The sequence below is a fragment of the Rana temporaria genome, chromosome 1 (genome assembly GCF_905171775.1).
Source record: "Rana temporaria chromosome 1, aRanTem1.1, whole genome shotgun sequence".
Taxonomy (NCBI): Eukaryota; Metazoa; Chordata; class Amphibia; order Anura; family Ranidae; genus Rana; species Rana temporaria.
The window spans coordinates 426,890,913-426,916,946 of record NC_053489.1 but is presented as its reverse complement, the minus strand read 5'-3'; the positions used below and the strand labels follow the sequence as shown (position 1 = coordinate 426,916,946).

The 26,034-nt window shown below is 45.2% G+C and overlaps 1 protein-coding gene across 3 annotated transcripts in view; it reads right to left on the bottom strand.

Moving 5' to 3' along the window:
• UBXN8 (UBX domain protein 8) overlaps positions 1–26,034 on the bottom strand; it is a 78,040-nt gene that overhangs the window by 36,691 nt on the left and 15,315 nt on the right. For all 3 annotated transcript variants that reach the window (XM_040325342.1, XM_040325340.1, XM_040325341.1), the window contains exon 4: positions 22,266–22,388. In XM_040325342.1, coding sequence (XP_040181276.1) covers positions 22,266–22,388 — 123 coding nt within the window. The remainder of the gene's footprint in view (positions 1–22,265; positions 22,389–26,034) is intronic.

Sequence of the window (26,034 nt, the reverse complement as noted above, 5' to 3'; positions counted from 1 at the left end):
TTCATCTATAAATCAATATAATTGAACACACTGCTGCTGCCCCCATCTCCTGGCATGCTGGGACTTGTAGTTCAACAGCAGTATACAGACACGTTCAGTGGTAATACAGGAGAGGAGGCTTAGCCTGTGTTTTGGTGGGCAGGTAATCTGTAGGGACTGAGATGTAGCAGAGATTGGGGCAGAAGTTCAGAACATGCTTCCTCCAGGAGAAGTGCACTTCTCACACACAGAAAAACGATCTAACAGCCTCAGAGACAGCTCTGCTAGAGTAAACTCAACCCCCCCTCACCAGAGAAAGCACTGATAAAACGACATTTAACTTACCTTGTTTTAGCCTGAAGTCCATCCCACACTCCATGCTGCGTCCCCCTCCCTCTCCTCCAGCTGTCGGCAATCTCCTGCTCTGTATTCAAAGAAGCCGCACGGGGGAAGGGGGGCGTGTACACCAGGTTCCCATTGGCTGAGGAGGTAGTGAAGGGGTGGAGCAGCTATTGCCTCCGAAATCTCACTTCAAAATGATGTCGGTGTCATACATTTCAGGTACAGATGTAAAAATACACAGATTTTTACAATCTGTCCCTGATTTTTCTAAGGCTGGCAACCCTGATGGGGCCCCCTAGTGGCATGGGGCCCTCGGTCACTGCCCGAATGACCGAATGGTCAATCCGCCCCTGCTGTTGAGAAATAGATATCTGCCTCACCAGCAGTGCATAGTTTTCAGCCAGCTGGAAAATTTATAGTTGTGTGCCATGCAAAGTAGTAATTCCTTTTTTTTTAAGAATCAACTAATACCAACACTAATAATAAATATTCACCTAGAACTGCCTTCTTTAACCACTTAAGATCGAGATGTTTATGCAGGTAAAGGACCTGGCCAGGTTTTGCGATTCGGCACTGCGTCGCTTTAACTGACAATTGCGTGGTCGTGCAATGTGGCTCCCAAACAAAATTGGTGTCCTTTTTTTCCCACAAATAGAGCTTTCTTTTGGTGGTATTTGATCACCTCTGCGGTTTTTATTTTTTGCGTTATAAACAAAAATAGAGCGACAATTTTGAAAAAAAACACAATATTTTTTACTTTTTGCTATAATAATTATCCCCAAAAAAGATATAAAAAAACATTTTTTTTCTCAGTTTAGGCCGATACGTATTCTTCTTTCTATTTTTGGTAAAAAAAAAATCGCAATAAACGTTTATCGATTGATTTGCACAAAATTTATAGCGTTTACAAAATAGGAGATTGTTTTATTGAATTTTTTTATATTTTTTTTTGCCGAAAGAAGCCGAACGTCGGTGCGCATGCGCCGTATCTACTTCTTCATCCTCCAGAAACTGGCTGCATGCTCGGCCACATGAGGCCGGGTATTGTCGTGCACCAGGAGGAACCCAGGACCCACTGCACCAGCGTAGGGTCTGACAATGGGTCCAAGGATTTCATCCCGATACCTAATGGCAGTCAGGGTGCCATTGTGTAGCCTGTAGTGGTCTGTGCGTCCCTCCATGGATATGCCTCCCCAGACCATCACTGACCCACCACCAAACCGGTCATGCTGAATGATGTTACAGGCAGCATAAAGTTCTCCGCTGCATCTCCAGACCCTTTCACATCCGTCACATATGCTCAGGGTGAACCTGCTCTCATCTGTGAAAAGCATGGTGCACCAGTGGCAGACCTGCCAATTCTGGTGTTCAATGGAAAATGACAATCAAGCTCCACAGTGTCCGGCAGTGAGCACAGAGCACACTAGAGGACATCGGGCCCTCAGGGCACCCCCATGCAGTCTGTTTCTGATTGTTTGGTCAGAGACATTCACACCAGTGGCCTGCTGGAGGTCATTTTGTAAGGCTCTGGCAGTGCTCATCCTGTTTCTCCTTGCACAAAGAAGCAGATACCGGTCCTGCTGATGGGTTACGGACCTTCTACGGCTCTGCTCAGCTCTCCTAGAATCTCCTCCATGCTCTTTAGATGCTGGGAGACACGGCAAACCTTATGGCAATGACACGTATTGATGTGCCATCCTGTGCAACCTTTATAGGGTCCAAGTATCACCTTGTGCTACCAGTAGTGACACTGACCCTAGCCAAATGCAGAAAAGACGAGTAGGGGAAAAAAAACGTCAGACACCTCCACCTGAAAAACCATTCCTGTTTTGGAGGTCGTCTCATTTTTGCCCATCTAGTGCACCTGTTGTTAATTTCAATTAACAGCAAAGCAGCTGAAACTGATTAACAACCCCCTCTGTATACACCCCTCCCCCTCTGCTACTCAACTGACCAGATCAATATCCCAGCAGTTCTGATTCAAAAAAGTGTTCCTCTAATTTTTTGGAGCAGTGTATATAATATATATATATATATATATATATATATATATATATATATATACATACATACATATACACATATATATATATATACACACACACATACACACACACATATACAGTGCCTTGCGAAAGTATTCGGCCCCCTTGAACTTTGCGACCTTTTGCCACATTTCAGGCTTCAAACAAAGATATAAAACTGTAATTTTTTTGGAAGAATCAACAAGTGGAACACAATCATGAAGTGGAACGAAATTTATTGGATATTTCAAACTTTTTTAACAAATAAAAAACTGAAAAATTGGGCGTGCAAAATTATTCAGCCCCCCTAAGTTAATACTTTGTAGCGCCACATTTTGCTGCGATTACAGCTGTAAGTCGCTTGGGGTATGTCTCTATCAGTTTTGCACATCGAGAGACTGAAATTTTTGCCCATTCCTCCTTGCAAAACAGCTCGAGCTCAGTGAGGTTGGATGGGGAGCGTTTGTGAACAGCAGTTTTCAGTTCTTTCCACAGATTCTCGATTGGATTCAGGTCTGGACTTTGACTTGGCCATTCTAACACCTGGATATGTTTATTTGTGAACCATTCCATTGTAGATTTTGCTTTATGTTTTGGATCATTGTCTTGTTGGAAGACAAATCTCTGTCCCAGGCTCAGGTCTTTTGCAGACTCCATCAGGTTTTCTTCCAGAATGGTCCTGTATTTGGCTCCATCCATCTTCCCATCAATTTTAACCATCTTCCCTGTCCCTGCTGAAGAAAAGCAGGCCCAAACCATGATGCTGCCACTGCTATGTTTGACAGTTGGGATGGTGTGTTCAGGGTGATGAGCTGTGTTGCTTTTACGCCAAACATAACGTTTTGCATTGTTGCCAAAATGTTTGATTTTTGTTTCATCTGACCAGAGCACCTTCTTCCACATGTTTGGTGTGTCTCCCAGGTGGCTTGTGGCAAACTTTAAATGACACTTTTTATGGATATCTTTAAGAAATGGCTTTCTTCTTGCCACTCTTCCATAAAGGCCAGATTTGTGCAGTATACGACTGATTGTTGTCCTATGGACAGAGTCTCCCACCTCAGCTGTAGATCTCTGCAGTTCATCCAGAGTGATCATGGGCCTCTTGGCTGCATCTCTGATCAGTCTTCTCTTTGTATGAGCTGAAAGTTTAGAGGGATGGCCAGGTCTTCGTAGTTTTGCAGTGGTCTGATACTCCTTCCATTTCAATATTATCGCTTGCACAGTGCTCCTTGGGATGTTTAAAGCTTGGGAAATCTTTTTTTATCCAAATCCGGGTTTAAACTTCTCCACAACAGTATCTCGGACCTGCCTGGTGTGTTCCTTGTTCTTCATGATGCTCTCTGCGCTTTAAACGGACCTCTGAAACTATCACAGTGCAGGTGCATTTATCATCATTCGTCATTTAGGTCAACATTGGATCATTCAGAGATCCTCACTGAACTTCTGGAGAGAGTTCGCTGCACTGAAAGTAAAGGGGCTGAACAATTTTGCACGCCCAATTTTTCAGTTTTTTATTTGTTAAAAAAAGTTTGAAATATCCAATAAATTTCGTTCCACTTCATGATTGTGTCCCACTTGTTGTTGATTCTTCAAAAAAAATTACTGTTTTGTATCTTTATGTTTGAAGCCTGAAATTTCGCAAGGCACTGTGTGTATATATATATATATATATATAATCACACATAAAAATAAATAATACATTTAAATAAAAAACCTTTCACATTTTGAATTGTAGTCAGACTGAATATGGAGTTACCTCAAAGGCTCTAGACCACATTTTCAAGTATGCTTGTACTGAAACATAATTTGATCTTAAAAATTAAAAACAAAAAGATATCTGGATGCTTGCCAAACAATTGCCAAGTGCTGTAGCCTGTACATTAGTTTATTCCTGTCTGGCAATTTAAACCATTTTTCATCTCATGGCTTTCTAGACATATTTCAGATTTCTGCCAATTTGTCTTTGTCATCTACATACATAATTTCCATTGCGGTCTCTTGAATGACACAGGCTGTATTGTGCTTGTACTTTTTTCAAAGCATTTCAACAGAATTCGATTGCAGGCATTTCTCTGATTAATGAATCGTGTGTGGTACACAAATATTTACATGTAAGCAGACCAAGCAGCAAATCTATTAAATCTAATATGAAAAAAGAACTAACAATGATAAATGTGCATGTGTCATCAGACACAATAGGCTATAAAACTATATTACAGCACGTATACAATAATTCATTTTAAAATGGCCAGATTGTAAGTGTTCATATAGTAAGACAAATTCCATATGCGGTTTAACACATCAGAATATACCCAAAGCAGACATACTGGGGGAGATTTACTTAACCACTTTAGCCCCAGAAGGATTTGCCCCCTTAATGATCAGGCCATTTTGTGCGATACGGCACTGCGTCGCTTTAACTGAAAATTGCGCAGTCGTGCAGCATTGTACTCAAACAAAATGAATGTCCAATTTTTCACACAAAAATAGCTTTCCTTTGGTGGTATTTGATCACCTCTGCAATTTTGAAAAAAAAAAAAAAATAATTTTTTACTTTCTGCTATAATACATATCCCTCAAAAATATATATAAATAATAAATAAAAACGTATTCATCAGTTTAGGTCAATATGTATTTGTGATACATTTGCCTATATGTCTCAGTTTACTGCTCCCTGCTAGCCAGGTTATTGATGTGCTAATGTCCCCTCACTATTTCTAAAGGTTAATTGATCTATTGTGTTGTGTGAAGGAGAGCTGGGTTTAAGTGGCTTGTGTTAATTATTCTGATTGCTTCATTGTGGTAATTATGTCTCTATATGCGGGGTCGAGCGGTCTGGTTGATGTATTCAGTACAGCTAGTGCTCAGCGTCATTGATGTCATTGTCTAAAGAAAATGTGTTTCAGCATCGGCCCCGTCGTGTCTACCTATAATCTGTATGGAAGCCCCAGTGTGAGGGGGGCGGAGATTTGTCATTGTAACAGTTTTGGAAATGACATATAAGCTGTGTGTTATAACATTAAAGTCTGTGTTGTTCAAGCAGTAAGCTGGTCTCATGTGTGGCTTTCTGGGCGATTCCAGGGATATCCCTCCTCGTGGAATATTGGGGTGATTTTCGTTATGGGAAGAAGGGAACGTTGACGGGGATATCATACCGATACCGTCACAATTGGTTGGTAGCAGTGGGATTTTTCCCTTCTATTCCCCTTCACACCCGGATTCCAAGCAGACACTGGAAGAACTACTGGAAGTTCGTGGAAGGATTGCTAGCAACAAAACCAAGCGGGTCATCATAGCAGAATCAATGGAGCTAGACCAGGAGGACGGGATTGCAGCAACGCCAGCAGTACAAGAGATGGAGACACCAGTGATTCAGGAGGAGGAATCGCCAGCCAACAAGCTAATGAGAGAGAAGCTAGCGTGGTTCGGCCCGAACCCAACGCCAGATGTGGTACTGAAAGTGATGGACATGTTAGTAAACGCAGAGCTACAGAAGGCTAAAGAAATAAGAGACGCAGAGCTACAGGAGGCTAAACAAATAAGAGACGCAGAGCTACAGGAGGCTAAAGAAATAAGGGACGCAGAACTACAGAAGGATAAACAAATAAGGGACGCAGAGCTACAGTTAAAACTGGCAGCAGTCCAACAAGCAGCCGCACCTTCTGCGAACAGTGAGTACAGCACAGCAGACGCAAGGAAGATTCCGTTTAGCGCTTTTAAAGCTTTTGATGAAAAGGACTGTGAGATTGATAACTTCCTGGCGGATTTTGAGCGACAATGTAACCTGCACCGAATAGCTAGAGGAGACTGGGTTTCAATATTGTCAGGCAAACTGTCAGGCAAAGCTTCTGATGCTTTCCGGACCGTGCCAGATCAGGATATCCATAGCTACGCCCGGGTTAAAGAAGTGCTCCTGGCTCGTTATGCAGTAACCCCAGAGTCCCACCGACAGAAGTTCAGGGACTCACGCAAAACCACGAAAGACTCTTATGCGGAATGGGCATGCCAATTGTCCCGGTCGGCCTCTAACTGGGCTAACAGCAGCCAGGCCACCACCGCAGAGGACATTTTGCAACTAATGCTCCTGGAGCAATTTTACAATCACATCCAGACGGACGTCAAGGATTGGGTGAGAGATCGCAGGCCCATGACTCTACCAGAGGCCGCGAAGTTGGCGGATGAATATGCAGATACTCGCAAGACGAACCAGGTCACACCACAGGAACAACCTCCACCACAAACGGTGCCCTCACACCCACCAACCGCTAGATACCAACCTCCTAACAGACCGGTGACATCTAGCCCTCGCTATCATTGCCAGGAGGGCAACGAACAACGCTGCTTCCGGTGCAAACAGCTGGGTCACTTCAAGCAGAATTGCCCCATGAATGACAACACCAGGTCAAATTGGTCTCAACCTGGGTACCGCCCACCAGCAGCAGCCCATTGTGTAGACTCGGCTTGGGATCCAAAGGAGCTGGGTCAGGAAGAACCATTGGGCACCCCTTACGAAGCCCTCATGGTACAATCTGTTATTACGGACAACAGGGAACACCATTGTCAGCTGGTCATGGGCGATACAGCCCTGAGCCGGAGGGGCCCTGGAGGGAGCTGGGCAGAAAGAGGCACCGCCGGCCACCCTTCAAGAAGAAGAGGTCCTGGAAGCCGTATAACAAGCTGACCTGGGAGGAGAAGAAGCGACTGGAGGAGAGGGAGTCGCAGCGGGCGTCCCAGATGCGTGCCGAGATGTTCGCCAAGGGCCCACCGGTGGCCCCTTACACCACCACCCAGTTCCTGATGATGAAGGACCACGTGGAGAGCCTGCAGGACATGAGCAAGCAGGAGCTGATCCGTGAGTACATAGAGCTGGAGGAGTGCATAAGCCGCAGGGAGGAGGAGAACAACCACCTGAGGTCACAGCAGCATGAACTGGAGATGGAGCTGGAGAAGCTCCAAGAGGAGAACCGGCGGCTGCGGAGGGAGCAGGGGGTGGCTGACCTTATGGGGCTCTGATTCCCCTCCCCCCCCCCCGGACTCTGAGCACCAGTGCTACAGCATTTCAACAAATATAACTTTTTCTTTTTATGAATCTCCTGGGATTGTCACTTCAGAGCCATAACCTGCCCCCTCCCATAGCGGGACACCTAGACGGCGGCGCACAGACCCATTCGCTGTCTTCACACTGACTTCTGGTGATTTTGCAGATCGCACAAAGACTTGGGGACTGACCGGCGTGTGATCTGACGACCCGGTGACATACCTGAGTCTGAAGCAGTTGCCAAGGGAGGTCAGTCATGCCAAACGGAGTTAACCTCTGACTAATAGCTCTGAACCCGTCAACCCTACTGGACCAGGGAAGGTCCAACCGGGTTTGCCGGAGCAGGGAGCAAAAGGGGGGCCATTGTGATACATTTGCCTATATGTCTCAGTTTACTGCTCCCTGCTAGCCAGGTTATTGATGTGCTAATGTCCCCTCACTATTTCTAAAGGTTAATTGATCTATTGTGTTGTGTGAAGGAGAGCTGGGTTTAAGTGGCTTGTGTTAATTATTCTGATTGCTTCATTGTGGTAATTATGTCTCTATATGCGGGGTCGAGCGGTCTGGTTGATGTATTCAGTACAGCTAGTGCTCAGCGTCATTGATGTCATTGTCTAAAGAAAATGTGTTTCAGCATCGGCCCCGTCGTGTCTACCTATAATCTGTATGGAAGCCCCAGTGTGAGGGGGGCGGAGATTTGTCATTGTAACAGTTTTGGAAATGACATATAAGCTGTGTGTTATAACATTAAAGTCTGTGTTGTTCAAGCAGTAAGCTGGTCTCATGTGTGGCTTTCTGGGCGATTCCAGGGATATCCCTCCTCGTGGAATATTGGGGTGATTTTCGTTATGGGAAGAAGGGAACGTTGACGGGGATATCATACCGATACCGTCACAGTATTCTACATATTTTTGGTAAATAAAAAAAAAAATTTGCAATAAGCATTGGTTTGCACAAAAGTTATAGGCCCAGATTCACAAAGACTTACGACGGCGTATCTCCATACGTAAGTCGTACGCGAATAGGGCTGTGCGTAAGTTACGTTCACGTCACAGGCATTGAAATACGTATCTTTGGGCGTAAATATTTATGGACTTTTTAGATTTCTTAATTGTTTTTACTGGTAATGGCGGTGATCTGCGATTTTTAACGGGACTGCGACATTGCGGCAGAAAAATCGGACCCACATTGACACTTTTTGGGGACCAGTGACATTATTACAGTGATCAGTGCTAAAAAAATGCACTGGTCAATGTATAAATGACACTGGCAGGTAAGGGATTAACACTAGGGGGCGAAAAGGGGTTAACGGTGTTCCCTGGGTGTCTTCTGTGTGGGGGATGGGCTTACTGGGATAACACAGAGATCGCTGTTCCTGATCACTAGGAACAGCAGATCTCCATGGTGTCCCACCAGAATGGGGATCCGCCTTGTTTACATAAGCAAGTCCCCATTCTGCCTCTCTGTACCGCGATCCGTGGGCACCAGGGTTGGACTGGCCATCGGGACTACCGGGAGTTTCCCGGTGGGCCGATGGCTCAGTGGGCCAGTTGTCACTCAGGGGCGTTGGGAGGGGGTGGCTAAAGCTCCGAATGGGTCCCCAAAAAGCCCGGAGTCCGCCCTGACTGTAAACATCCAGTGATGATTGGTGGGCAAGTGGGGGCGTGCGGCCGCAGTGAGAGTGGAGCTGTCAAAACGATGTCGGGGATGGGCGGGGTCAATATGCGGGGGCACCCCCATCATCAGTGCTTAGATGTGACAGCTCCACTCTCACTGCAGCAGCAAGCCCGATACCAATGTGCGGGGCCCCTTTCCTCCAGTACATTTGCAAACACTGCCTGTATACACTCTGACAGTCAGAATGTATACAGGCAGTGGGGAGGAAGGTGGTGGCCGCACTCGTTGCAACAACTGCATGTGCACGGTTCCAGTGCAGGCTGCAGAGTATCGCTGCTGGGTGGCGTGCATGTGCAGGGTGACAACAGTGAACCTGTTGAACATCCTGCCTGTGTGTCCTCTCAGACCTCTTCTCTCCCGTGTAACTCCTCCTCCTTCCCCCCCACAGCCGCTTTCATCCATACAAACAATAGAAGACAGACTGTCCGAGCAGAAGGCGGAGCTGTCCAACTTTTCAAGTTAAAAAGCCTGTGATTGGTTGCTAGGGGCAGTCCTAGCAACCAATCGTCTGTCTGTAACATTGAAAGTTGAACAGCTCCCGCCTTCTGCTTGGACGCTTCGCATCCTCTGAGTGTCTTCTCCCTGCTGTGTAAGGTAAGGGAGGGGGCACTGACATAAAGGGAGCTGTGTTGGTTGCAAAGAAAGAAGATGGCTGTAAAGGATACCAGAAAGGAGGGGACTGTGGAAGGAGGGGGGACAGTGTTTGTGTAATGAAGGGGTGTCAGTGTTTGTGTAAGGAGGGGGGGACAGTGTTTGTGTAATGAGGGGGGACAGTGTTTGTGTAATGAGGGGGGGACAGTGTTTGTGTAATGAGGGGGGGACAGTGTTTGTGTAATGAGGGGGGGACAGTGTTTGTGTAATGAGGGGGGACAGTGTTTGTGTAATGAGATGGGGGACAGTGTTTGTGTAATGAGGGGGGACAGTGTTTGTGTAAGGAGGGGGGGACAGTGTTTGTGTAAGGAGGGGGGGACAGTGTTTGTGTAAGGAGGGGGGGACAGTGTTTGTGTAAGGAGGGGGGGGGACAGTGTTTGTGTAAGGAGGGGGGGGACAGTGTTTGTGTAAGGAGGGGGGGGGGACAGTGTTTGTGTAAGGAGGGGGGGACAGTGTTTGTGTAAGGAGGGGGGGACAGTGTTTGTGTAAGGAGGGGGGGACAGTGTTTGTGTAAGGAGGGGGGGACAGTGTTTGTGTAATGAGGGGGGGACAGTGTTTGTGTAATGAGGGGGGGACAGTGTTTGTGTAATGAGGGGGGGGGCAGTGTTTGTGTAATGAGGGGGGGGACAGTGTTTGTGTAATGAGGGGGGGGACAGTGTTTGTGTAATGAGGGGGGGGACAGTGTTTGTGTAATGAGGGGGGGACAGTGTTTGTGTAATGAGGGGGGACAGTGTTTGTGTCATGAGGGGGGACAGTGTTTGTGTAAGGAGGGGGGGGCAGTGTTTGTGTAAGGAGGGGGGGGACAGTGTTTGTGTAAGGAGGGGGGACAGTGTTTGTGTAAGGAGGGGGGGACAGTGTTTGTGTAAGGAGGGGGGGAGACAGTGTTTGTGTAAGGAGGGGGGGAGACAGTGTTTGTGTAAGGAGGGGGGGAGACAGTGTTTGTGTAAGGAGGGGGGGGACAGTGTTTGTGTAAGGAGGGGGGGGAGTGTTTGTTTCAGGAGGAGGGTCAGTGTATGTGTCTGTGATTTTTTAAATATGCAGCAAGGCAGGGGGGGGGGGGTAAATGCACTGTCGCTGGTCATTGTAACTGATTTATTAGACCCCTTTCACACTGAGCCGCCCATAGCGTCGGCAGTAAAACGCCGCTATTTTTACTGCCGACAACTGCGTATAGTTTACTGTTTTTGTGCGTGTTTGCAAAAATTAAGTGGGCCGGTCTGGATGAAGTCCAGGGCCAAATTTTTGTCCCAGTCCACCCCTGGCGGGCACCCACTGTATCTCATGAACGGACCGACGTACAGACACGTCAGTTCGTGCAGCCGGGCCGCCCTGCCACAGTATATATCCAAAAGTGGTTAATGGCTGTACACACGGACCAAATATCGGGTGGCATCAGCTGGTACAACAGAAACTTGGCAGGCATTTGGTGTCGTGTATATAGCAGCTGGTCTGACAATAGCCTGACAATAGATTGAAATGGAAAGGTACATTTTCAATAACATTCAATTACAATGACTTGTGTTGCATTTGCATACGCTATATTATTTTTTCTTTATTTGCAATTTTTGCGAAAGTGGAGTTACCCTTTGTTGTGGAAATTTCTATAAATGTATGTTGTCAGATGTCCCCCCAGTGTCGATTTTGCTGTAATGCGCTCAAGTGAGCGTATTCACACATACAGACATTGGTGGAAGGCCACTGGCGCAAACACCTTTTCATGGACACAGCAGATTTGCGAGCTCCTTTTAGGGACGTTCATTTATGCCTCAGCAAGGGACTGGTCACTTCTTGTCGACTGCATTAAATGACTCCGAGTGGACAGATCTGCGTACATGGAAACTGTAGCATAACGATACGAAAATAATGGTTATCTGATCCATGATTTAGTATGGTTTGCAACATTGGCTTTGGTTTGGTTTGCACACGGCTTTGTGCAGTGACCATGCTGTCCGATTCCTTTGTCTCTCACAGAGCATGGTCACTGCCCCCAGCCGTTTGCACACACCACTACTAGCATTGTTTGAATCACATGTCTGTGATTGGTTCTTCTAAAAGTATACAACATGTCTGATTGGCTGTTTTGTGAAGCCACACCATTTGTTACTGATGTTGACCCTATAAATAAACAGCAGGCTGCTCCTAGGTCAGTGATGACTGGGAGCGATGGATGAGAACAGCTGGCGTGATGGTCTCTTGACTTGAATGTATGGCAGGGAATGGATGGTGAGTGAATCTATTTAGTTTAAAGATGGGTTATTTCATTAAGACGGAGTATGTGCTTTATAGCACAGGACAAAATGGCGGTATGCTCTGCGTACAGCCAATTTTGCCATCACAGCTGGCGGGCCAATTATAGGAGTGGATTGGGCCCCCTTTGGGCATCGGCTCAGATGGGGAAGAGTAGTTTTATGTTCCGATGCGTGGGGGGGCTCTGCTCTACAAAAGAACAAATTTGTCGTCTTTTTGAAATAATGCTTGAAGTGTGACCGTGTGTGATTGTGTGCGTTTGTGAAATCGATTGGATGTGTGTGTGTGACCGTGGGTGATGTTGTGCGTTTGTGAAATCGATTGGATGTGTGTGTGTGATTGTGTGCGCTTGTGAAATCGATTGGATGTGTATATGTATGTGTGATTTTGATCGTGTGTATGCCTGAATGCTGTATGATTGAACAGATTGAAGTTATGTGCCCATGGTTTACAGTGAAACTGCTTGAAAAAGCCACCTTTTGTGTAGCCGGGCATGTTCCATTATGCAAGATGGCTTCTCTGGCCATGAGGCTCGGGGGAGGGGTGATTTGTTTGGTGGGCAATGTGGCTTGGGGGAGGGGTGGACAGTGTTCTGATTCTGTGTTTCTTGACTTTGCAACTTTCAGAACAAGGTGTACGTTTAATAAACCGTGATAAGTGGAGATCATGATGATCACGGCTGATCACTGCTTATCACAGAGCATTGCCGGTTTAATAAACTGTGATAAGGAGCAGAGAACAGATTCTTCACTTCACATCACAGCACATGGATGTTTTGTCACAAACGGCCAGTTTAATAAACCGTGATATGAAGATTTCACAGCTCTTCACCTGAAATATCTCCCTTCCAGATTCACCAGCTCAGAGGTGGAGAATATGGGAGAGAAGCTGGTGTGATAAGAGGAAGAAGGCTTATTTCTTCCTAATTTCAACACCAGTGGGTTAAAAATGAATATTAACAACAATATACGTGTGTGTGTATATGTATGTATATATATATATATATATATATATATATATATACACACACATACAGTATCTATATAACACGTGTGTGTGTGTGTGTATATATATATATATATATATATATATATATATATATACATACATACATACATACATACACACACACACACACACATATATACCGTATTTGTCGGCGTATACGCGCACTTTTTTTCCCCTAAAATCAGGGCAAAATTGTGGGTGCGCGATATACGCCGATACTTGCTTCACGCACTGTGTTTGAACTTTGCCGCCGATCCCTGCTTCCCGCGCTGTGTTTGAACGCTGCCGCAGACATATACCGAGCGCAGTATACTCGGGTACAGTCGGCCAGGCTCGGCTCCCTTCTAGGTTATGCGAGACTAGCCGAGCGTGCCCGAGTGTACTGCGCTCGGTATATGTCGGCGGCGGCGGCGTTCAAACACAGCGCGGGAAGCAGGGATCGGCTCAGAGACAGCGCAGGAGCAGCGGGGAGGACACCACGAAGGTCGCAGACGGACGCCGGACCGGACAAGGCAAGACACCAAAACTGTAAGTAATAAAAAATAAATAAAATTCAGGAATTTCACGTCCAGAGTAGGGGTGCGCGCTATACGCGGGTGCGCACAATAGGCTGATAAATACGGTATATATATATGTGTATATATATATGTGTATATATATATATATATATATATATATATATATATATATATACATACATACACACACACACACACACACACACATATATATATATATATATATATATATATATATATATATATATATATATACACACACATACACACATATACATACAGTATTTATATATATATATATATGTAATTTTATATATATATATATATATCTATATATATATATATATATATAGATATATATATATATGTTATCACATGTCTGAAAACATTAGTTACATGTTATTTTAAACGTTAGTTTCACTGTTTGGATTCGGCTGCACCATAATCTCACAATATCTCACGAGATTACAGGCAGTCCACCCAGTTTTACACAGATCTCGGCTGTTTTCAGAGAAAAAACTTCACCTCTGTTCACCATCTGAGAACTGAAGTTCTCAGTTTATTAAACCGGCTGCCTAAAGTTAGATATAACATTTTATGATGCATAAGAAACTGAATAGATTGTGATTTTTTACCTTTGCATGGGACCAAGGAATGGGCAACCAGCATGGCTGTCTCATCATTTTGCAAAGTTGGGAACCCTCTGTAAACAATAGCATACAGGCTTTTTATGTTGGAAGGTTTTAAATGATGTGACCTCACTGTGTATATTTCTTAAATGGCTTGTTATAAAGGGTGATGCCGCAGTTTGTACATGAGCTTTGAGAAAAGAGTGTTTTTGTTTTAATGTTGCGCATGGAACTAACATTTTTTTGAAATGTGCTGTTTTAGTTGGCAAAAGGTCCGATTTGAAGGAGCCTAAAATTCGTGAAGGTTGGTTTGTTGTTTTTAGAAAATGTTTTAAAATGTTCATTTTTGATGTTTAGTGCGAATTGAGTAGCGCGGTCTTTTCTGTGTTGGAATCTGGTGGACAACATTTTTGTTTTCCCTTGTGTGTGTGTGTCTGTGTGTAGTACTGTCTGTCCTGTGGTAAAAAAAGGTGATTTGGAGGCGCAGTTAAATTGTTTTTTTTTTGCAAGTGTAAATGGCGCCATTGTTGCTTGGCTTGTTGTCGGCCATTTTGAGATGCAGTTTAAGCACCATCTTTTGAATAGGGCTAATTTATATACAGGATCTGACTAACCTACCAGCTGACTTTGCAGTGTAAGAATGGAGGCTTTTGTGTAGAATTTCGTTTTTGGGTGAAAGACTCTGCTTTGCATGCACTGAATTTTGATGGATTGTGGGACTGGCTTTGACTGCGTTTTTTTGTGCACAGCAATGTGCGTTTTTGTGTTTGAATGTTTGGGAGTTTCCCTGGGGGCAATTCATTGTTTTTGAAGATCGTAGGGTCAGGGGGATCAACCCTTTTCCCTTTCCTGAACCAAAAGTATTTTGTTTTAAAGGGAAGAGGGCGGAGGAGATTCAGTTCTGGCTTTGTTAACTACTGTATAATACTTCCAGGGGATATATATGTAGTCCATGGATTTTTTTAATGTGTTGAGACAAGGCAATGAAACTAGGCTTCCCCCTCCCCTTCCTCTTCCTGTCATTATGTAAATAAACCAGGTTTTGGGGTTTAAGAGCTGAGCATACAACAGGAAGGTCTTTTTCAGCATGTATATACGACAGGAAGTTGGTGGGAGGAGTTTTGGAGTCTTCTGAAAGATGAGCAATGAGATTTGTGTCCTGAAGGGACAATGAAAAATATTTTGGCGGTTTAAAGGTTTCTGTGAAGTTTTATACTGTAAATACAGTTTTGGGTATGTGAGAGCGAAAGGGGGGGGGGGCATCACCATTGTTGTTGTAACATCTAGATGCAGGTAGAAAGAAGCCATAAAATTGTTTTGAAAAGTGGAGGATTTCATGGTGCGTTGTAAGTTGTCTGATGAACACATTTAGGAGGCTTTATATCGCGAGACAGGTCGGGCCGTGTGAAATAACCGGAATTCCTGTGCGCGATTGTATTAGCATAAATGTGAGGAGTGGTATTCTAATGCCCCGGTGAGGCCGTGTACAATAATCGGTAAGTCCGGGGGTCGGTTATGATTATAAAGGCGCAAGTCATAACCGCTCTGAAAATAAAGCGCATGGTACTCTGGACGCAGAGGTCACCAAAAAAAGCGTTTTGAATCGGCATGGGATGTGCCGCCCATGCAGTGCACCAGTCAGACAGCTGCACCGCACATGAGGTCTGGGTTTGGGGCTCCGGACATGAGACCCCTTAAAGAATGACATAGGTGGTCAGAGGGTACAGTAAGGTGTACTCCTTTGGAAGGTACTCTGGCTGGAGGTACGAGACCTCAGAATAAAAATACCTTAGATGTAATGATGAGTGTGGATGGAGGTGTGGTACATGTTTTGGTGACCCTCAGAGGAGAACGTTGTATAGCTGGTCTATGCAAGGCTCTCGAGCTGTTCTCATATTTTCCCCATTGTATTTTCTTCTATTGCTGAAAATGAAGGCAGAATTCTATGAATATCTCCTCCACATTTGTATATGAATGTTTGTATGTAGTAACGTGAATATGTTCGAATTTACCGCGGCGATCCGCCGACGCGTTGCAGCTGTTGTATTTTTGTAGGAACGGGGAAAATAAGGGTTACAGAGGGTTTTGTTTGAATCGGTTTTGAAAGAATGTCACTGAAAATGTACAGGAATATCATTTTTGTTTGCCATTCTCTGCAGGATAAATATGAAGGATGGAGTAATAATTTCTGCTTATAAGTATTTTTCAGGTCCAAGGAGCTTTGAATGCGTAGAGGAAATAAATCTTCGTCCTCCCGCAACACCGCGAAACGTGCCAAAACCCCCGGCGGAATTCCGGCCTCGTCTGCTGCTGCTCCTACTTCCAACATGGCGTCACAGACGGAGGACGGCGAGAGGGACTCGGCCTTGCTGGAGCAGAGTAATTTTGCCGCTCTGATGCAGGCGATTACGGACTGTAAGTCCACGCTTACGGGCAAGATTGAGTCGCTCCAGCTGGATCTTGGACGGATCCGTAGTGATGTGGACACTGTTCGAGGCAGAGTCACTACGGTGGAGCGCAGGGTGAGTAACGCTGAAGACCTGCTGCAAGACCACTCGGCTTCCCTGCACACTCTCAAGGCTAAAGTGAAAAGCCTGGAGTCCCGCGCAGAGGAAACAGAGGAATAACCGCTGCATAGTGGGACTCCCGGAGGGGGCTGATCCCACGACCTTCACGGAGTGGCTGCTCCGCTCACTTTTGTCCCAGGCTTCTTTTTCGGCCCACTTTGTGGTAGAACGGGCGCACAGGATGCCGGCAACCAGGCCCCCTGCTGGGATCCCCCCCTCGCACGTTCATATTGAAACTTCTCAATTTCAGAGATAGAGACACAGTGTTCAGAGAGGCTAGGAAGCTGGATGTGCTGCGTTATGAAGCTACCAAGCTTATGATCTTCCCTGACTATTCGGTGGATACCCAGAGGCAGAGGAGGTCGTTTGACCATGTCAAGCTCAATCTTCGTAACAGAAAAATTAAATACAGCATGCTTTTTCCGACAAGGCTCCGTGTGCAAGATGGCGAGACGGTGCGCGTCTTTACATCCCCGGAGGACGCCTCCAGATGGCTGGATACTCTTCCCAGGGCCGGATGGTCCTTCCCTGTCTGGGTTCTTGTTTATTGGGTACTGGGCCTCTCCTCCCGACATACGTGCTCCGGATGTCCCTACCCTGCCTGACTTGGAGAGTGAGGTATGAGTGCTAATTTTCTGGAGGGGGGGCTGCCTGCCTGCTTGGTTCTTTGCCTGTCTGGATTATTGCTGTTCTTGGATCGCTTTGCACCCTGGCACTGGCACAGATGCATGCGGTTGCAGCGTAACGGATTGCGGGGGTTTTTCACCTTGATTTGTTCCCCTTTGCGTTGTTACGCCTGTTTGGGACATGTGTGTCACTGAAGACTGCAGCCTACGGGGGGACATTGACACTTGGCTGCTCCCCCCCCCCCCTTGCTCTCCTAGGATTAGCCCATGTACCCGCTCAGGTCCTATGAAGTAACGACTAGTAAGTTTGTGCCCCCAGGTCTCCTGGGTGATCACTTTTTCTTCAGGTACACTTTATCCTGAATTGACAGTTTTTCATTGATATCTTTTTTTTGTTTTTTTGCTCATGCTGCCGGGCCGGAAACCTCTCTGCTGGATGGACTGAGGCAGTGCTAGTTTGCTGCCTGCCCTGGTGCGCCACGGTACAGGACCCCTATTGGCGGTAGCCATGTTTCGTTCTGGGATTGAAATGCACCCAAGTTCGAGGGGTGGCGTGGGGTGGGGGGAAATGTTTGGGATATGTTTTGTATGGTTGGGTGGCCTCCACCCCAGGTTTATAATGCACTCCTATTTTTGGTACACTTTTTTATGATGTATTTCTTGATACTGCAAGGTTTCTACTGCCCAAGATTTCTGACTATTATGATTTTTATGCCTCTGGTCAGTCTTGCGATGTTGGCGCCTGAGGCGCTGCGGGTGGAGATTTGGCTTGCATCACATTGTTTACTGTATGCAACATGGCCCCCATAACTGGAATGTCCGGGGGTTAAATGATAAAGTTAAACGTACATTAGTGTTTAATTTTCTAAAACGTCACAGCCCTCACATATGCATACTCCAAAAAAAACATTTGATGGGTAGTAGAGTTTTGGCCCTTAAAAAACCCTGGGTAGGGCTTTCTTATCACTCACTCCTCCTACTCCAGGGGGGTTAGTATCCTTATCCGCAAGTCCCTGCCATTTGAACTGTTAAATCTCCACCTGGACGCTGAGGGGCGTTATGTTGTTATTCATGCCAGATGTGCCAGAAGTGAGATGGTTATTGTGGGGATTTAAATACCTCCTCCAGCTAATATGTCATTGTTACATAAACTTGCTCTAATAGTTGCACAATACCCGGCTGCACAGAGCCTCTTGGCTGGTGATTTTAATATGGCCCCTGTCCCACAGATAGATAGGCTTTCCCCTGACCCATCTTTGGACTCTCCTTGTCTAGATGGGCAGAGGCGTGCGGGCTAACTGATGTTTGGAGATGGAAGCACCCGCAGGAAAGACAGTTTACGTGTCACTCAGCCACCTTTGCATCGTTTTCCCGTATTGACCTCATTTACTTGAGTGATAGTTTGCTTCCCCGTACTCTGGCTGCCTCCATTCTGCCACAGGGTATTTCTGACCATGCTCCAGTCTGCTTGCAGCTGGATATTGGTCTAGATGCAGGTCCCCCTCTGTGGAGGCTGTCCAGTTATTGGGTATCTGATGAGTGGGTTTCCCTGGCTGTGGTAACTGAACTAGCTGCGCCAGCGATTGTATGGGATGCTTTTAAAGCCCATATTCGTGGCGTATGACGCAGATAACTTACTGTCCTTCTTGGAGACGGTGGACTTTCCGCAGCTTACCTCTGAAGCCCGCAATAGACTAGATGCCCCCTTTACCCTGAAAGAGATACAAACGGCGGTGGCTTCTCTTCAGTCGGCTAAGACGCCGGGTCCAGATGGACTCCCGGCGGAGTTCTACAAGGAGTATGGGGAGGATTTGCCCTCCTGTTTCCATTCCCTTCTCCTCACTATGTTAGAAACGGGTCATCTCCCACACTCAATGTCAGAGGCGATCATTGTTGTTGTGCCTAAGCCAGATAAGGACCCTGAACTTTGCGAGTCTTACCGCCCAATTTCTCTGCTCAACATGGAATGCGAAGATCCAAACTAAGGTTCTTGCTACTCGTCTAAACTCAGTCATTTTGTCTCTGGTTCATGAGGATCAATCTGGCTTCATGCCCGGTAAGGGCACGGACGTCAATATCAGGCGCCTCTATACCAATATTGCGCATTTGGGGGGCGGCACCCCCCTGGGGTGGTGGCGTCCCTTGATGCGGAAAAGGCATTTTCGACTTGGTCGAATGGCCCTTCCTATGGCAGGTTCTGGGCAAGTTTGGCTTTGGCCCGAACTTCATTTCCTGGATCTGACTGCTGTATGGGTCCCCAACGGCCAGGGTTAGAACGAATGGGATTCTCTCTTCACAGTTCCTTCTCGGTCGGGGCACTAAGCAGGGATGCCCGTTGTCTCCGGGCCTTTTTGCCTTGGCCATGGAGCCCTTGGCTATTCAAGTTATGGCATCCCCTCTTATACCGTGTATCAGCGTAGGGCCTATCTGGGAGAAAATCTCCTTGTATGTGGACGACGCCCTGTTGTACCTGCCTGATGCCCAGGAATCCCTTGACGTGGCTCTGACCCCGATAGACCGCTTTGGGGTATTCTCCGGCATTAGGATCAACTGGTCGAAGTCGGTCCTCTTTTCCCTGTCCCAGACGCCGCAGCCCCCTCCTCGGACTGGTTCCCAGCTAACGTGGGTGTCACGATTTAGATGCCTGGGCATAGACATACAGGCCAATCCCTCTCTTTATCTAGAGGATAATGTGTACCCGGGTATACAGCACCTGATCCTAAAATACCAGCAGTGGAAATCATTGCCCCTCTCCCTGGTGGGCAGGGTTAATCTTAAAAATGACCTTTCTCCCTAAGATTCTTTATGTGTTCAGGAACACCCCGGTCCCTATCCCTAATACCTTTTTTGTTAAATTGGATCGAGTAGTCAGTAGTTTTATTTGGGCAGGTGGTACCCCCAGAATAGCTAAATCTAAACTACAACTACCATTAATGATGGGGGGTCTCTCCCCTCCCTGCTTTCGCCAATACTACTGGGCTGTGATCCTCGTGACCGTCCGTTAGTGGTTTGCACAGGCTGAGTCTAACCCGGTGGTCACCCTGGAAGCGGTTATTCTGGGATCGTATGCTGCATTGAGTAACCTTGTGTTCAGGGGGCCGAAGGCACAGGCTGGTATGACCGTGTCCATATCCCAACTACGGTTAGTGTTTGGGAACAGATGTCGAAATCCATTTGCCCCTCTCAGACGATTTCCCCCCATGCTCCGTTATGGGGAAATCCACGATTTCCCCACTTGCAGAAAATCCCTGATCCCAGCGTATGGGCTAGGTTTGGAATTACCAAGGTGCAGCATGTGATGCCGGCTGGTATTCTCCTACACTATGACACCCTTTAGGCCAAATTTCACTTGCCTTCTTGTATGTTTTTTAGATTCCTGCAGTTACGCCATGCTATCCAGGCGCAATTTCCCCAGGGCCTGGACTCGGATGACTGGGATGAGGGGATCCAGCAGTACATTCCGCTGATAATCTGAGCCAGGGATAGATTTATGAAGCTTAAGTTTCTACATTTCTACATAAGACTTATTATACCCCCTCAAAAGCTGGCTAGGATTTATCCCTCCTGCTCGGACCGGTGTCCCAAATGTCTGACTGAGGTGGGTACCTTTATACACGTAGTGTGGACTTGCCCTATTATTCAAGATTTTTGGAGGGGAGTGGTGACTGAGATTAATGAGACTGGAGGGCTGCAGGTTGACCTACATCCTAGAATCCTTCTGCTGGGTGTTTGTGACACTGTCACGTCCAATAAACATAAACAGCTATTTGTCTTCTACTCTGCCTTTTATGCCAGAAAGGTAATTTTGTGTAAGTGGAAATTGGCTGACCCGCCGACGATCTCACAGTGGAGGTCAATGGTGGATAGGGTGCTGCCCCTTTACAAGCTGACCTATATGGGCTGGAAATGTCCCCGGAAATTTGGTAAGGTGTGAGGGAGATGGGTGAGGAGACGGCCGATTCCGGATTAGCGCTGTTTAATGCTGGAGGCTGGTTACCGGATATGGTACTGCTTTGTTTGTGGGAGGCCGATTTGGTTTGGGTGACCATCACTTGGAAATAAGGCTTCTAATCCTAATGTGTGATCTTCCCCGCTGTATGTGACAAATAAATGAACCCAACTGCTTTGCTAAATGACACACCTCAGAAAAGAGCAAAAACAAGGCATTGCAACCACGTGACCACAAAACTAAACTACTAAAAACAGTCTTACTAACATAAATAAGCTTATGGTAGAGGAATGATATTAGCCATCTCGACATACAAGTATTATTTAGTTAATGTGTGTTAACAGACACTTTAATAGTGTCCTTCACTTCAATCACCACTTTAATTTAAATGAGTGTCCACATACTTTGGGTCATAGAGAAGGTGTGATGGTTAGGTGTTTTGCAAACTTTTGGCCATATAGTGTACCATACCCCATACACCATGCAACTGTAAATGATGCTTGAACCAATTGTGCATTTCAAAGCCTCATAAAAGGTGCCTCCTGCTCTCAAGCTGATCCAGTTATGCCCCGTACACATCATCGGGCTTTTGCCCGGCCAAAATCACATCGGAATTCCGACGGAATTCCATTGGAGTAAAAGAGAAAACGTTCTCTATCTAAACCCCGATGGAATTCCTCAGAAAATGTCAGATGGGGCATACACACGGTCGGAATTTCCGATAGAAAAAGTCTGTCTGACTTTTTTCATCGGAAATTCCTATTGTGTGTACGGGGCTTACGAGAACCATGAGATGCACAAAGTTCAAAGCAAAACAGGAAAGGAAGTTGATAATTTCAAATATAACAGGGTGATCTAAACTCTAATGGACAGACAGACTCTTCCACTATCTGTTCATGGAGAGCAGGCAATAGATTTGGTTTGACAAATTCAGTACATTTGAGTCTTAGTACAAAACAATAGTATATAAATGTAAAACTGAAGACAGCCTGCCTTCCGATCTTACTTACACCAAGTGCATGACCTTCAGTTAATTTCCAGGTTTGGCCTGTCATCCTATAAAAGGTTTCCTCTTGCTTTTTAAGTTTTTTAGCTTCACGTGGCTTTAAAACATCCTCAGAGTATTCCCTTGCCTGTCAATGATAAATAATCCAAATAAATACAGTGTCTTCTGAAATAGGCAAGTGTTATGACATTCCTATAACCCTGGATAACGTACTTCCTAACATGCAACATATAGATTAAGGGCTCTTTCACACGGGCGGACTGTATGTCCGCTTTTTCATCCATCTGTGTACGGATGAAAAAGGGACATACATTGGTCCCTATGAGATTGCGGGTGTCAGCGGATGAACATCCACTGACACCCGTTCTCACCCGGTTCCGCAATGCTCTGATTCTGCAGACTGAGGAAAACCCTATTTTTCCATCCGTCTGCGGATCGGATTGGGAGAACACGGACAGACAGGCCGTGTTTATCCGATCCCCCCATAGGGGAGAGCGGAGAAAAGACAGGGCGGTCCCTGCTGAGCAAGCGGAGGTTCACGGGGCGGATCATCACGGATCTGTCCCGTGTGAAAGAGGCCTAAGGCTTGAGTAATTTGAACTATACATATTGGGGTTGATTTACTAAAACCGAAGAGTGCAAAATGTGGTGCAGCTCTGCATAGAAACCAATCAGCTTCCAGTTTTTTTTGTCAAAGCTCAATTGAACAAGCTGAAGGAGGCTGATTGGCTACCATGCAGAGCTGCACTCGATTTTCTACTCTCCACTAAAGCTGGCCATACACTATACAATTTTCTTCTTTATCTTCCTTTAGATTTACCTTCAACTGTGTAGTACAATGGCCTGCCTGGTTGTACACAAATTGAAAGTGTTTAGATTTGACCTCATATTATATGATTTTGGCAACTCTAAAGTAAATCTATAGAAGAAAATTGTATAATGTATGGCCAGCCTTAATAAATCAGCCCCATTGTGTATATAACAGTGGCAACGGATCTGTAATTGTATGCACATACTTTGTTACCAATCCTACATCTTCTCTACTGAAAAGGTGATTCATATTTTAAGCCCCATAGACACTATCAGTTTTCCTGCAGGTTTTTCTCTTCAGGTTTACCAAAACCATGTAGTGCAAGGGCCTGCCTGATTGCATACAAATTGAAACTCTTAAAGTTTGACCTCATATTAGATGGTTTTGGTAAATCCGAAGAGAAAAACCTGCAGGAAAACTGATAGTGTGTATGGGGCTTTTGCCAACAATCTGTTGCTATTGGCCTGCCTGCGCTCTTCAGTCGTCTGTATTTAGAACACTAAGATAGGAATATTAAAGTGTATGTGCCACCAAAACAGTTTTTCTTATATTTGAATGAAGTGCAGTATGATTATAACCTCTGTCATGATTCACTGTTTTCCGAAGCACCATTAGAGAGATTTTCCCTAATTTCCTGTTTAAATTACAACAATTCAACTGAAAAAAGGGAAGGCAAAATCTGCAACAGCAATACAGACAGAAATAAAAATTTAGTTCTTGAGTAGGGAAAGCCAAGAACCCTTTTCATATTATTTATTTATACATACATACACACATTCTTATGAGAACACCAAATATCCAAGAGTTCAAGGTTTTTAAACATAAAAGTAAATCATGGCAGAGGTTTTTCAGGGGCCAAGCACACTCCATCAGAGCTTACAAAATTTGCCTCTGCTTAAAGTGATTGTAAAGGGAATTTTTTTTACTTGCTCTGTGCAATGGTTTTGCACAGAGCATCCCTGATCCTCCTTTTCTCAAGTCTCCAACTGGTGCTCTGGGCCCCCTTCTTTCCGAGTGCCCCCATAGCAAGCCACTTGCTGTGGGGGCACTCGTGCGTGTTTGCTCTCTGTGCCCATAAGACACAGAGAGCATGTCTCAGCCCCACCTCACTGGCTGCGATTGACAGAAGAGGGAGCCAATGGCTCCTGCATCTCAGCCAATCAAGAGGGAGAGGTGAAAGGAGGGGAAAAAACTGCGCTAAACCAAACATATATGTAAAAAAGCATCCAGCACACAAACAAAATAGACGGCTCTCTAAGCCGAAACACGTCGGGTTCGTTTTATAGCATCCCATACTGCTTTTATTACTGTTCACGTGATCATATTTTTTACTCATGTTTTTGTTCATCTAATCTATATATATATATAAAACTCAACGTGTCTGTGTGTGTATGTATGTATGTATGTATGTTCCAGCATCACGTCCAAACTGCTAAAGATATTAACATGAAACTTGGCACACATGTTACTTATATGTCGGCAACAAACATAGGATAGGTGGTTTAACCCTTACCCACCCCCATTTGCCATGGTCGGGGTTTTTCTTTAAAGTCCCATTCAACTCTATGGGAAATACATGTTACTTCATAACTTCCAAACGGCTGTACATATTTCGATAACACTTGGTCACATGTTACTTATATGTCCACTTAAACTATAGGATAGTTAATTTATCCCTTAACTACCCCCATTTGTGAGGGTCGGGGTTTTTGTTTAAAGTCCCATGCAAATCAATGGGAAATGTATGTTCCCACATAACTTCTGTACGCCTGGAGATATTTCAATAATACCTGGTACACATATGACAGTTAAATTAACCCTTACCTACACCCTTATATAAAAGATGGGTATATTTATATTACTATGATTTTCCTCCCCAAAAGGTTAAGATAGGAAGACCGGGCAACGCCGGGTATTCAGCTAGTTTTAAATAAAACCTGTCACGGTTTATTTTGACCTGCACCATTTGGAGCACCTTTTTCTTTTATTTTGCCAATTTTGCCTTGTGAGCCCACTGGGGTTCCTTATATGTCCTGCATTGGAAGTCGCATCCACCCAGTTTCTGTGATTGGTGGTATTTATCTCATCGGATTTATACAGCCATCGCCATCTGGGGAGGTCTTCTGTGCAGAGTTCTAGGTCCGTCGAGACCACTACGCTCACAAGACTTACTGTTATCCAAAACAGCAAAGTCCACACCTTCTGGTAAGAGTACCCATTATACTTAACTTTTAATGTGATGCCTTGGTGATCCCTTCAGGCAACTATATACTCTACGTTCACATCAACATATTCATCCATCACTTTCTCTTCAGGTATCTGAATTTATGCACCTATTTGTGTGATCTATTTATCCAGTGTCACAATCTTCATGACGCAGGGTTCTTACACAGACACATATATATATATATATATATATATATATATATATATATATATATATATATATATATATTAGGGCTGTGCAAATTATCTTTTAATTAATTGATTAATCTTTAAAAATTTTTGATCGCTCAAAATATTTTTGATCAATTAAAATTATTTTGATTGGTACTCACCTCTCCGCCGGCTTCTGGGCCTTCAGGGAGTTCCGTCGGAGATCCAGTAACGTCACGGACACCGGCGGGGCTTGCCGTGTCCATCTGAAGGGCTCCTTTGCTGTGCCTTCATATCTGCATGGCAGTGGGACCTTACTATCTGCCACACGCAAGGGCTGTTACACTTCCCTCCATAACTTCCCTCTATCAACCTGGGATTCTACAACCATCCACTGGGAGTTGTGATAGTTCCCTTCATGGGACATCTAAATGCCGACGGACTGATGTTAACCTCTCCTCATCAGGATTCAGCAGTGGTATCGTTGTACACATTTTTATACCAGTATCATACTTGGCTACATGTTTTTATGACTGCTTTTGCTCCCGTTTGGTATTACTCGCACCATTTTTACAGTTTATGTAGC